General features: G+C 43.5%; 1 protein-coding gene across 4 annotated transcripts in view; it reads left to right on the top strand.

The window, feature by feature from the left end:
* The window catches only part of ASPSCR1 (ASPSCR1 tether for SLC2A4, UBX domain containing), a 118,973-nt gene that overhangs the window by 58,191 nt on the left and 46,416 nt on the right, over positions 1 to 14,366 (top strand). For all 4 annotated transcript variants that reach the window (XM_035104278.2, XM_035104277.2, XM_035104281.2 and 1 more), the window contains exon 4: positions 4,498 to 4,598. In XM_035104278.2, the coding sequence (XP_034960169.1) occupies positions 4,498 to 4,598 (101 nt within the window). The remainder of the gene's footprint in view (positions 1 to 4,497; positions 4,599 to 14,366) is intronic.

Raw genomic sequence — 14,366 nt, 5'->3', positions numbered from 1 at the left:
TGACACTTCTCTCCCTGCTTCTGCTCCACTGTTGTGTCATCTGAATCTCAGCTTCTGGTTTGTTTCTCTCCAAACAAGCCATGAGTGGTAACCAAGGCTTATTCTTGTTTTCCCACTCATAGTTTGGGGAAATTATGAGCCAGAATTCAGATGATATGACATATTTGGCTGTGACATATTTATTATATAGTGTGGCGACAGGGGGGAAATACAGGAATCTTAGCTAATTCTCATTCCCATTAAATTACAGTAGGCTGAAAACTGTGGCTAAATGTAATGAATGAATTGGGTCAATATCCAGTATATATTTAACGAACTCAATACACTGCTTAATTGTAAGCAAACCTTCAAGCAGTTTATGAAAATCTGTTATATGGTTTTGTTGGTTGGTTGGTTGGTTGCAAGGACCATAATATCGCATTCCAAAAGAGTTTTTAAATAGCTGCACAATTTCTTCAATTAGTTCTCCTAAATAATAAGACCCTTTTAAAATGTGGGGTTTTTGGGGTGGGGGGTTTATTGGGTTGCTGCTTTTATTATGTTTATATATTTTGTGGTTCTATATTTTGATTCTGTTCCGTGAACCGCCCTGAGACCTCTGGGTAGAGGGCTGTATATAGATTCAATAAATAATAATAATAATAAATAAATAAATAAATAAATAAATATGTCTTCCTCTGCGGCTGTGATGCTAGGTGAAGTTATTTGTATATTATTTAATTTCTGAGACCCCCTCCTACTTGAAAATAGTCTCAAGGTGAGTTACAGCATATACCGTATTGGCCCGAATATAAGCCGCAACTGAATATAAGCCACAGCTTTAAAATTCACAGGGAAAAAGAAAAAAGGACAATACCTGAATATAAGCTGCACCCTTAAAATTATGCAGGCACTCACACCCGTTCCATTTTACCATATGTCTGTTTCACCAGCAATATCGTAAAAAAGCCAATTTTTGTAAGGTCGCGAATTTAAGTCGCACTTTAACTTTTCACGGTCGGAATATGGAAAAAAAGTGTGGCTTATATTTGCGTCAATACGGTAAATAATACGGTATATATTTTGTAGTATTTATTGTATTTCCCAGTGGCCTTTACATGAGCTAAATCATCATACTATGTCATACCTCCCAGTGTTAGTGCCTTCAACTGGTAAATAGTGATGGTGTAACTGAATAATTTGTAGCTTCGATAGCATGATGAAAACACAGGATATGTACATCATGACTGGAAGCAAGCTGTGAAATTTTATAGACCACAACTGTTAAGAACTGTCCTCTTTAATTCATGTCCTTTTTATTGAATTTGGGTCCACATCTTCTTTCTTTCTGGCTTTTGAAACACATGTACGTAAGGCAATGAAAGCAGATTCCTCAGTGCTCAGGGGAAGTGTACTGTTACAAAGAACTAACACAGCAGTTTAGCCGTCCATCAGTCTTGTACTCGTGTGTTTGTAAACTTAGAAACTAATTGGCCTGGCTCTCTGTTTGCTGGATGAAAAGATTAATATTTATATGTAGCTTGGGATTTCTGTGAAGTTTTCCTTTAATTGCCTGAATATGACTTTCGTGTCATGACTGGCTTTGAACTGTTGCCTAAAAAACTGATGCAATTGGCAGAGTGGATTTCTGGGCAAGAGTCTTCTAGCCCGGTGATGTCAGTTGTCGGCACCCTTGTGCAGCCAAGGATAATCCAGAGGCTGGTCTTGGGCAATGAAGAAACAGGGAAAGCCATGGCAGTGATAGGATGAAACTGCTTTGGCCCTTGTGCTTAGTGTCTGCAGCTCCACTTCCTAGGGGCATGCCGCTGGCTCCAAGCAGGTCACATCTCTCGGTCATGGTGCAATCAAACCCTGCCAACGCAAGCACTAGGGCATGTTGGATTTTATGGTGTATAGGGTTTACTTAAAAAAACAAAACTCTTGTTAAAATCTTGGGAGGATTTTGTTGTGTCTGTCTCTTTCCCCAGAACCCTTGGATGCTTCAGTGATGAGGCCTATGTGCAGAATGAGTTCAGTGGGATGGTGGTTCAGTGCTCTTGCCCCATTGCCAATTCTGGAGATTTCATTGGTGTTTTCTCAAAGAATTTGCTTGTTAAAAAGAACGTTTTTGCCCTCCCCAGTTACAGTGAAAGCCATCATAAAAATTCTGCGTTCGCAGGAGTTGCTTGTTGTTGAATGTTTATAGACGTCACTGGACCACTGCTACATGTCATTTACTGGCTCAGGCTTTCAGATTGCAGTTGATAGTGTGGGTGGTTCTGAAATTCATGGCTTAGGAGGGGAAAGTTCTGTTCTCCATAAAGGAGATTTTTTTTCTTGCCTGTGTCCTTGCCCATGTCTACCTTTTTCAGTTGCACAGTTCTTTAAGTCAAGCATTATTTTATATCACAAAAATCCAGGGGCTGAGTTGACCATGTGGCGTGCCAGATGAAGAGTGTTCTCAAATGGAAATTAGGTTTGTGCTGATCAGAAGTGATTGCAGTTTCTGATCAAACTTCCCCATGATGGCTTCTCCCAAAGGGAACTTTTGATTGACCTTTCCATTATCGTTTTGTCCATGACTGCCTTCGTCAGACGCAGCCCCTTTTGAACTGTGGCTGCCTCCTTCTGTTTCTACCAGTTGGTCATTTTTAACACTGTGCAAGTGAAATTCCTTGCTAAAGAAGTAATTAATTTATATTGGAAGCATTCAGCTTTTCTTAATTCTGCTTTCAGAGTGAGAAAGAAATCTATCTCTGAATGAAAGTGTTTCAGGTCGGGGTTTTTGGATGAGTTGTTTTTCCCCAGTGGCAACGAGATTGGGAGTGGCCTGTGACAGGATCCCAGGATCATCTGCAGTGGTGAGAACAGATCTGAAGTGTAAAATAACTTTCCTGTAGACATAGGGAAGCTAATTACTCAGTGTCTTTAGACTTCGGATGAGATCTACCCTAGTGAGAAGAAGAGCTATTTTGAATAAGATACCTTATCATGAGTTCTAAGGAACTTATACATGGGAGAAAACATATCTTATTGTGTGTGCCTGCACACAAACGCCTATCGATATTGGGATATCTCTACAAGGATTTCTTAGTGGCATTCCTTTGTTTGTTATCCCATCCTAATGCTCTTCTGTCCTTAGTTATGGATCACTGTGATTATGCCAATGTCCTCTTGTTTCTGACTTAGCAAAGTGAAGCCTAGCTGTCTTTGCCCATGAAAAAGAAAACTTCAGTAACATATATTGTGTCTGCAGCCGTGCCTAACTACTAAGCCAATAGAACTATCTGGCAAAAACAGGTGTGAACACACAAAAAATTACTGTTGGCAAAACATGCACATGCTTGCTATTGTGACTACCTTTGATTTGAAATTATTTTATAATAGAGTAGACATGCAAACTGGAGGAGCTCTTAAGTCTGCACAACCCTCTATGACAGTTACCCACAAATGTTAATAGTGCAGTTTCTTAGCTACCCTAAGGTTTGTGATCCAGTCTTTTTATATCTCCCTGTTTTCTGTGGAGCCAAGGAGGTAATTGCATATATGAAGAAACTCAAACACCTCTGATTATTGCTCATTTGAAGTATGTCATAGTCCAGCCACAGCGTGTACACCAGCATTGACCCCAGGCGATGAAACTGACATCCAAGTACTGTAAACACCCAAGTTCATGTAACTTTCCATTCTGCACTCCTGCTGCAATTCTTTTCAGGACAAGTCAGGATGCAGTTGAATGCAGATGGGTCAAGATTAGGTATTGTAAACAGGCTATATGGAATCAGGAACACTTCTAATCATAGAATGATAGAGTTCCCATGGAATAAGTTGATTCTCTCCTTGATTCTCCCCCATGTTCTGCTTTTCTGCACAGGCGGCCTTTGACAAATACCATCCCTCACTTGAAGTGTGAAGTAGTGCTCTGCAGTGTGGTTTTGTTCAAAATATAGCTCTGCTCTCTAAGCCTTGTATGCATGTCTCTTGTTGTTGTTTAGTCGTGCTCGACATAGTTGTGTTCGACTCTCCGTGACCCCATGAACCAGAGCATGCCTTGGAAACTCTCACTTTCTTTCCAAAGCTTCTCCTTTTTTATGTACATGGAGTTTTCTTGGCAAAATTCTGGAGTGGTCTGCCAGTTCCTTCTCCAGGTGGATCACATTTAGTCTAAACTCTCAGTTATGATCTGTCCGTCTTGGGTAGCCCTGCACAGCATAGCTCATATCTTCTTGGAGTTATTCAAGCCCCTTCGCCACGACAAGGCAGTGATCCATGAAGGGGATGCATGTCTCTAGAGAGACCATAATGGAACATTATCTGTTTGGTTTTTTGGGTCACTGTATGTGCTGATATCTACTGGTCAAAATCCCAGATGGGGAGGTCAGGAAACAGTTGGCCTGACGTGACCCTGGATGGCTGACTTGCCAGATGTGACCTTAAGCAACTTGCCAAATACTGTTCTGCCATTAGTTATTTGGGACATATATATTCTGTTCTAATTCCCTGGGTTCTACCTCCTAGGTACGGATTGTGCTGCAGCTGGATGATTGCTCTAGGCTCCAAGACACATTTTGCTCCAGTCAGACCTTGTGGGATATTCTTAACCACTTTACCGAGACCAGGTGAGTGCAAACAGAGAGCGATGAGAGAGAAATGTTTCAGAAAGCTGAAGATGAAAAGCACAGACAGTTAAGATGTCATGAATGAATAGATTCTGTGCTGCTACTTGAATAAGGCCCGACTAATGAATACTTCTCAGATTAATGACTGCATTTAATATGATTGTTATGCTTCATTGCTCTTTGTTCACTATTTGTTCACTACGTACGGTTGCTTTAGGCAGGACTAGGTTATACTGCAAATGGGATCACCTTTCATCATTGTCTTGGAACTTTGATTCATTCGGGGCAAAAACTGCTAGTTTTCTTTAAGGAAGCTGGAATCACTGCTTAAAAGCGGTGATTCAGCAATGGAAGGGGATGATAGCTCAGTCTGCATTTAAGGAGAATAATGCTGACAACACAGTACTGGTCAACTAGTTGTGTACTGGTCAACTGCTCTGCCATTTTCAGACTTCTTATCCTCTTTCCTGTCTTTTTTAACTACCAGCAGAAAGAACGGGAGATACACCACTAGGTCCAAACTAATTACACACAAAGGCATGTGACTGCAGCCCAATGGCCTTTCTGTGTGTTAACAGATACTGTGGAAGAGTTCAGCTGAGAAGTGGTGAGAGAAGGGAGCAGCTAACTCTTTCCTACCTAGCCTATTAGTTCCTTGTTTCAAATCACCGTTCCCCGCCCATAGTGTAGCCATCCGTTTTCATGCATTCAGAAGAACATACAAGTACCCAAAATTAGGTAGAGTGTGTGCACACACACGTCCACACCCCCTACCCAATTTAAGTCCTCATGTGTTCTTTTGAACACATGAACACATGTAGAGGACTTGTGCCTTTGTCCAAACATATCGTTTTCTATCTCATTAGAGTGCCTCTTTTCCTCTGCTTCTTCTTTGCTACCTCTTGTACACTTCCAAAGCAGCTTTTGATACACCCACACACCCTGTTAAGCTGTGTGTGTGTGTGTGTGTGTTTGTGTGTGTGTTTGTGTGTGTTTTCTCCAGGGGTACTTCTTCACAGTCAATTTATTGTGCCATTAATACCCATTTTGTATCTCAGTAACTGTACGTTGTTCGCATGTCTGTGTGCGCCTCCCTCAGTATCCTTTGAACTGCTGCTTCAGACACAACATTTTTTATCTAGGATTATGTGACACTTTTCACCAGGAGGGTACATTTGCTGCTGTTTGGGTTGCTCTATGAGATGTGGTTGCACAAGTCCACAAGTCCCTATGACTGGCGAGACAAACACAACTTCCTTTCTCTCCCCACCCGCAACACAGTGTTTTATTTCAGTCTTCAGTGGTTGTAAGCTCCTGCTCCCCCCCCCATTTTTCATTCAAAAAATCATTTACTGTATATTAAAAAGTAATAAAACGATAGAAATGACAAAAAGAAAGCAAAGGAAAAAAGAAATTAAAACCCAGCAGATCTTGTGCACATTTCACAAGTTCGGTAACAGTATCATCATGTTGTTAATGGTTATATTTGTAAATGGTACATTTTTAAATTTTTTTTTTATATAGAAGGGTTATATTGTATGCAATCCCATATGCACATACGGGATTGAAAGGGGATGTGTAAGAGAATTGTGCCAAGGCTAGAACTTGATTGAGCAACCTTTGACTGTGCAGAGAAGTTCCAAGCATGCTTGCAGCTCATAGTGTTGACTGAACGGGCTTTTTCAAACCTTTGCTGAGTTATGGTTTTAGTGGAGAAAGGCCTTGTTCTAACCTGGAAGCGGTCTACACTTCCAATATAGCATCTCTGTATTAGAAAGCTTCTGTGAGGGTTTGCCTCCCTCTTGCTGCAGCCTACATTTAGTGCTTTCCTTCTTCCCAAAGAGTATTCAAGAACAAAAGGTGCTTTTTCAAACCAAAATGTCAAATGAATGATCTGTACTACAAGACAATTTTATTGCTTAGTTTTGTTTCTTTTTTGTGGCATGGAAGGCTGAACTTCATAAATCATGGGTAATTGCTACAAATTCTATTGGAGCATATTTAACTCCCCCCCCCCCCCAATCACATCCACTTGTTAGGCAAATCTTCTAACACTTGGGAAGGGGCTCTCAGCCTTGTACGGTTTCTGTCATCTCTGCTTCTTGAATTCGTTCCAAGTTCTCTTTCTGATCCAATGGGAGCTCTTGGCTCACGTTCTATTTAAAGATCTTTTTCCGTAGTCCACGTGCTGCGTTGTAGGATTGTGTAATTGGCGGTTGTTTCTTTCGGGCTCAGAAACCATTCCAACAATCATCTGAAGGAGTCATCGACCTACTGTTGTACCAGGACTTCTAAAGCTGAAATGATAGAACTACCAGGAAAGGGGTGGGTGGGCCAGCTTGGACTCTGGTATGAATAACAAGCAGCAGATGAGTGCTATTTCTTTGCCAGCTGGTGGATTTGCAGTCTCTGTATTCCTGCTCGCCCCCCTCCCACCCGACACATTGGAGACATTAACCTCGCAAGTAATACTGTTTATGTCTATCTGCATTGTTGTGTGACTGCCACAGAGCACTCCTAATTTCAGACGTTTACAAAAGGTATACCTGTTAGCCCTTTGTCCATGTGCTGGCTCACATCTAATGGCTTTATTGTACACAGTGCACACCACACTCTGTAGAAACCCCCAACTAGGGATTACCGGTACCTCGTATCCGCTTGGCAGTCTTCTTCTGTAGTTCAGCCCCTACTGATGGATCTGTGTAAAGTTGCTTCTGTTTATTATTACCATACACAAATTTCCTCAGACCTTACTTTGCTGACTCTTATTAGGAATTTACTTGACCATGCAAATGCTCAAAGTGTTGGAAGGGGGGCGGGGGGGCATGCGAACCCCGTCCTTAATATCGTCCTGTGTGTTGCACCCCAGTCCCTGGACTTCCCCATGCTTGTATGAAGAAGATCTGTAGGAAACCTCTGCTTGTGTTTGCTTGATTGTGTGTGTTTGTGAGTAGATTCCTTGCAATCAGGCAGAGGATTCTACTTGCATTCACGCAAACATTAGAAAAAGCCTCCTGCAAACCTTCTGCTCTCACTGCAAGGGAAGGTTGAGGACACCGTGGTGCATACTGGGGTGTTGGTGGTGGCGCTTGTAGAGTAGGGGGCAGTGTGTGAGACGAGAAGCAAAGTAGACTTGTTCCCGTCACGATAACCCATGATTTATTGTGAGCTCCAAATGCATCTTGACATGCAGAATTTGTCATAGAGTCATCTGCTATGATTATAAAATCTTTAAGCCAGCACCTCCTGTACTTTTGACATGCGATATATACTTCTGTTTTCTTTTCTTCCCCCCCCCCTAAGTATTTTTATTAAAGGTTTCTTGATTTACAAAAGTATGTGCAGTGTCTCTCGTATTTTTTCCATTTATCGTTTTTACAAATCAGTTTCACTTGTTGAGACATTGGGAAGAAGAGGGGAAGAGAGGCAGACGGGGGGCGGGAGGTTGGGTGACGATGCTTCTATTTTGCTTAATATATGTAGAGTTTGATGTCAGCGTTGCTTGTGTAGGTTCTCTTTTGTTTGCTTGTGTTCCTTTGGTGGTGAGAAAGGTTGGGGTTGGCCTAGGGTGTGGTTGTTCATTTGTGATTGGCTGTGGTGGTCTTTGTTTTCATGTGTGAGTGGGGTGGGTGGGTGTTTTGGATCAGGTTAGCCATATTGATTTGTATGCTGTTGGTGAATTTTTGTCAGTGTCTTGTTGGGCTGTATGTGTGATGAAGGGGAGCCATACCGGGGTGAAGGCGTCTTCTTCTGTTTGTCCCCTTGTCATGTTCAGCTTATTGGTTAATTTTTCTAGTAAGGCTGTTTCCCATTATACTTCTGTTTTCTGAATTAAAATTGAAAACACAGCTAATTCTTAAAGCTCTTAGTGTGTACAGTGGTACCTCGGTTTATGAACACAATTGGTTCCGGAAGTCTGTTCATAAACTGAAGCGTTCATAAACTGAAGCGAACTTTCCCATTGAAAGTAAGTGGATTAATCCGTTCCAGATGGGTCCGCGGCGTTTGTAAACCAAAAATTCATAAACCGAGGTGTTCGTAAACAGTGGTTCCACTGTACAAGGATAGCCACACTTGGATGAGTTCCTGGGTTGTTGATCTGGGCCTTCTTCCTGAAAATAACACATGGCATCCTCTGACTTCAGGTAATTCTGCTATGTGTCTCCATCAGAAGTCACTTCACATGCAAAGGCACAGTAAAACTAATCACCTTCAACAGAGGCTGATTAGAAGGAGGTGAGGCTGGAGCAGAGAATTATAGAAAAGATGTAGCAGGTCGCTGGTTCTTTTGGTGAAAAGTTGGGCTCACAAAAGCCTTTCATTATTTAACTTGTGCGACATGCTGCCAGTTCTATGGCAGCATATCCATGTGACTCAGCACACAAGGCATGGGAGTTACTCCTCAAAGCTCTGAAATTTGGAAACTACCCAATACAAAGTCAGACCATCCAGATGACATTCTATGACATCTTCCATAGTTTCTGTGCTGTAAGGAAGTATTGTTTCTTCTATAGCTTTTATTATTATTATTATTACCCCCACTAGTGTTTAAAGCTTTTCAGCTCTTGCTATACGACTTTTATAGCACATCATACCTATCTTCCTAGAAACTTGTTTTGTCTATTGCATCTGTCGGGTCTCGATGCCACAAAACTGTTCATGTTTCAAAATATTTTTCCTTCCATAGTTCTGTGACGTAGAAGAAATTCAATAGAAGGGCAATACAAAACAAGAAGGGTTTGGTTCATTTAGTAGATTTCCCCCTGCTCTTGGCTTTGTGGCATGCTGTCGTCTTATTTCATGAGCTAATGTTATTTCGAAGAACTCTGTGTATGGAAAATCCTGCTTCAGTGTAGATGATTTTGGGGGTCCAACTAGTTTTTTAATTCATTGCTTGAATACTGAATTGATTCCAGGGCATCTGCTCAACTCTTGGGGAGGCTCTAACTGTATTTCATAAGGCTGAATTTAATTTAAACTTTTTATTGGTTCCCCCCCCCCCAAGCCTAATTTGGTTGGCTTCTGATCATAAAGCAGAATACAAGTTTACTCTGTTCATGCTGCTGGTGTTGCATGTTGTTGCTGTCTTTTCTCTTTGGAAGCCTGCTATTTACTTAAATTTATGTTCCCTCCTTTTGCCATAGGCATAAGTTTCTTCTGCTTCTGTTCCCTACAAGTGATCCCACTGAAGTTGGGAATCTGCTTGCTTATTTTGAAGGATTTATTGCACACTTCTTATTCCCGTTTCCTTCTCTTAAAGTAGTCGGGAAGTTTTGTCTTCACACTGCTTCCTCTCCCTGCCCTACGTCCTCTCTCTCTCGATCATTTCATGAAGTGGCAGGATGTATATGTTTATAAATGTTGAGTCTGATGTTGCTTTCAGAGAATTTCGGAAGCTCTTAAAATTTGGAGCGTAGTGCTCACTGGCCAATGACGTAGCTAGGCTGGTGCCACTACTTTAGTCCTTAAATGTGTTTAATATAGAACTCTCTCTCTAAAAAGAAATACAAGAAATACCAGTGAAACTCATCTTAAGAAGTAAAATTGTGGTCTTACCTAGGGGCAGGGCCATGGCTCAGTGATGGAGCAGACTCTTTACATGAATAAGTGTCTAGGTGCCCTAGCGTATCCATTTAAAACAAACAAACAAATTTTGGGTACCATGATCCAGAGATCCTTGGAGAGCTGCTGTCAGTCTGAATGAGTTAGATTGGCCACTGGTCTGACTTGGTCTTTGGCAGCTTCATATGTTTGCCCAATGAAACTATCAGCTTCTGAGATGAGTGCAAACCCTTTGAGCATGGCTTCTTGGTCTCTGCAATATCTTTGCTTGGTTGATCAGCTGACATTTTTCCTTTTCCTTTCGCAGACATTTGGCTTGTTGTGGTTGAAGGTATGAAAGTGCTAATGAAACATCTCTTTTGAAGATGAGAAGCACTAACAGAAGTGCTAATTATTATTAACTACAGTCCACGGCAGACAGCTGGGATATTCTGCCCTCCGGGATGGGAAGGCAGCCATTTGGATGATATTCTGCTTTTAAAAATTTAGGAATACTAAAAAGCCGTGCGTGATCTGGCAGAGTAGCGATCTGAGCTGGTGATCTTCCTGGCTGCATTTGGTCGTTGTGTAAGTTGGGGGTGCTTCCGCATTTTGTAAGCCATCTGGCTCAGTAGCTGTTTTAGTATGGATGCTGGTAGCCACAGCTGTTTGTCTAGCTGCTTGACCCCTCTGCATCCTCCTTTGGCAGCCCCATTTGGAGAGTTTTCTTGGAGTTCTGAAACTCTTCTTGGAGCACAAGGGGGATAAGTATGGTAAACCCACTGGAATTTCCCCCCAGGTCCCTTGTGTCCATTTCTGCTAATTAGGTCTGAAGAAGGTCTGGAAGCTATTGTGAACTGCTCCTCCTCCTCCCTCCTCCTCCTTCGGCATGCTCTAGTCCTTACACAAGATGTTTACAGGCCCTGTCAGATCCCTACATGAGGGAATCTAATCTGCCTGCTGTTCCCCTTCTGAAGAACAGCACATCAAAGAAATGGCAGCCTGTTTGATGTGTCTGCTTGCCTCAGAGAATGCACGTAATGGATTAGCAGCAGCTGGAGGAGGGGCCTGCTGGCTCCCAACTATTGCATACAATCTCATCTCTTGGGGCTATGTGTGTGTCATCTTTTGCAGAGGCTTGATCAGGGAGACACAGTCTTGGGATATTAATGCCCGTGCTATCCAGATTTAGAGGGGCGGCCCTTTTAGCTTGTCTATCAGATCCCTGCATTCCTGTGTAGCCTTGCATGTTAAACATGTGGGGAGGAATTCAGCAACATGCTGTTACAAATGTTCCATCAGGACATGCATTTCTGCTTGTCCAATGGAATAATCTTCCCTCTCCTCCTCCTCCTCCTCCTCCTCCTCCTCCTCCTCCTCCTCCTCCTCCTCCTCCTCCTCCCTGGATGCTGTTCTGGGGTTTCTCCTGCCGCCCCTGCCCCCCCCAAGCAAATTGGGAAGGTGTGGAGTGCGAGGGGAGAGGGAAGAGCCTTGTAGTGCTAGTGAAGGCCCTTGTATAGGCTTCCGCTAGCAGTGCCAGTTAACTGAATCCCAGCTTCAGACCTGACTTTTGCAGAGAACTGTCACCTGTGCGCCATACTGCTCTTGTAGCTTTTTATCTAGGGTTTGAGGAAGTACCCACCATGTCTTTGGTATTCCGAAAATATTATGTGGAAGTTATTAGCGTAAGAAGAAAATAACAGAGAAGTGGAGTAAGGCAACTTGAAAAGGAAGGACCTTAGTTTAGAATGCTTCCTTTGCAAGGAATGGTTCAGAGAAACAGAGTATGGAACGTCAATCCAAAGAAGAGTGTTGGAAACCTCTTAGATAGAACTCCTGCTTTGAAAGCAAGAAATTATGTAGAAGACAAATCTGCTATTGGATGTTTCTTGCCAGAAATCCTCTACGGTGGCTAAACATTGGACTAGTTTGCAGTGACAAGCATCCTGAAGAGAATTCTGCTGTGTGACCTTATCTTTAGCTCACCTTTTTGATTTGCACTACTTCTATAGAATGAAATTTATTATTACACAAATGTCATGCTCAGGGAGAAGGCTTTTTAGGAATCCTGCAGCTCCTCTTCTGTGCTCACAGGTTTGTCATTGGCAGGGTGCTCTTTTGAGCTCGACCTTGACATTTACTGTTAAGAACTGTTATTGTAGAACTGTCCTGAGTAAGTTCCAGTTTCCAAAGCCTGTAGTTTAGGCATGTGTCATTCTTCTCCGTTTGCAGGAGCATAGCTTCACATCTGCCAACATAAAACACGTTCTGCATTGGAAATATTGGTTAGGTACCACTGAACCCTTAATGTTGGCATGTCGCTCGTTCTGTTTGACCAAACGCTTACCGGTCAAACAGGAAATGCTTTTCTCCATTTGGGTGAACTGGGCTGCTGCATACTATTCTTCCCCCACTGCTGGAAAATTTTTTGGGTAGAATTATTATGCTTTAACTATGTAGTTGAACGGAGGTGGAAGGCAGTGAGAGAGTTTGAAGAGACATCTCTACAAAGATTGGGAACTTCCTTATAAAACCCATTTTTTGGTTGGATACTAATGGGAGTCTACAATATAGTCCATGATGTGTGTCTTGTTGGCAGTTGCTGGCTTCTTGGAGAATGAACTATGGGTTATTATTTAAGACATTTGCCACATGACTTTATATTGGAGGTGTGAATCTAAGAAGGTATGCTATTCTATTTTTTTTAACTGTTTAAAATCCTTTATTGGTACCGTATTGTGAGGGACAAGGGATACAGGGAAGTCCCTCCCATCTTAAGTTCCAGCCCATCCCCAAGCGCTGGAGAGAGTAAGGAGAGCTCTGCCTCCAGCGGAGAGTCAGGAAGTGGTGTCCGAGGCTCAGGCAAGGTTGTGGAGCCCAGGCCGCAGGTGGGACAGGAAGTTGGACGCACGGGGGGGAGGCCAATCCCCCCAACTCCCGAATTGCGACGCAAACGTAGGGGGAAGAGGTTGGGTCTGCCAAAGCTGTGGTGCTGGAAGAAAACGCGCCAATCGCCATTCGGGAGTTCTGACACCTCACCTTAAGGATGCATTTTTACTGCTCTGAACACTGTAAATAATCAGCACTTAATAAAAGCCTTAAAAGACCATGCTGGAGTCGTCACTCTAGAGTAGCCATACCAGGCCCTCTGACAGCAACTCCCGAATCTTTTTTTGGCTACTTTGGAGGGAAGCGATGAGCGCTCAAGAGGCTGAGCATTGGAGGCTGGAGGCCGAAGCAGCGAAGCAGGAGCTGCAGAACCTCACAGCGCACGCACAGCAGCAATTGCATGCCGCTCAGGAGGAAGCGCGAGGGGCGCAGGAGGAGCTGAACAAGCTGGTGGACCAGGTGAGGACTAAAGAGGAGACTGAGAAACAGCTAAGGGTGATGGTATTGGACCTGCAGAAAAAGTTGGAAGAGGAGAAAGCCGCTAGAGGTGGGGGGGGCGCCCCAGCCGCAGCTAGTCCAAGTGAGAAGGGGACAGAGCCTAGTCACCAAGTTCAGCGGCGACCCGAGGGAGTACCTAGGATTCGAGACAGAAATAAATTATGCGCTGGAATTGCATGCAGCAGAATTCCCAGATGACGCGCACAGAGTCTCCTTTATCATAGAGCATTTGACGGGGGCCGCCCGGGAATGGGTAAGACCGCTCATCGCGCAAAAAAATCCTTGCATGAAGAACGCAAAATTATTTCTAGAAGCCTTAAAAATAATGTACGCTAGCGACAGTGAAATGGAGGCCACTAAACAGGAGCTTCATAACTTAACACAAGGAAAATCGACAGTTAGGGACTACTGGGCGAGATTCACCATGCTGGTGCACAAACTGGGGTGGGATCTGCAAAGTGAGCCAGTGAAATCAGCCTTCTACCTGGGTTTGCACGCAGACGTTAAGGATGAGCTGGCAAGAGGTCCTAGACCGCAGACTATGGATCAGTTAAGCAAAGCGGCGCTAGCGGTGGGGGTGAGACAGGAATCCAGATGGTATGACAAACAAGCGACGCGCGCAGCAAAACCTTGGTTCCCACGCTCCCAGGACAGACCACATCACCAAACCCCACCCCAGGGACCGCCCCCAGACCCGCCCAGACCAAGCCCAGAGCCGGAACCGATGGAGATCGGGGGAGCGCGCGCGCGCGGGCTTTTCAAACCCCGGCGGCGCCAAGACGCAAGGAGGGAAGAGGCGGGAATTGCTTTCTCTGCAACTCCCCCCGGCATCGCGTCAGA

This window comes from Zootoca vivipara, chromosome 2 (genome assembly GCF_963506605.1).
Source record: "Zootoca vivipara chromosome 2, rZooViv1.1, whole genome shotgun sequence".
NCBI lineage: Eukaryota > Metazoa > Chordata > Lepidosauria > Squamata > Lacertidae > Zootoca > Zootoca vivipara.
This window is presented reverse-complemented; position numbering and strand designations above follow the sequence as displayed.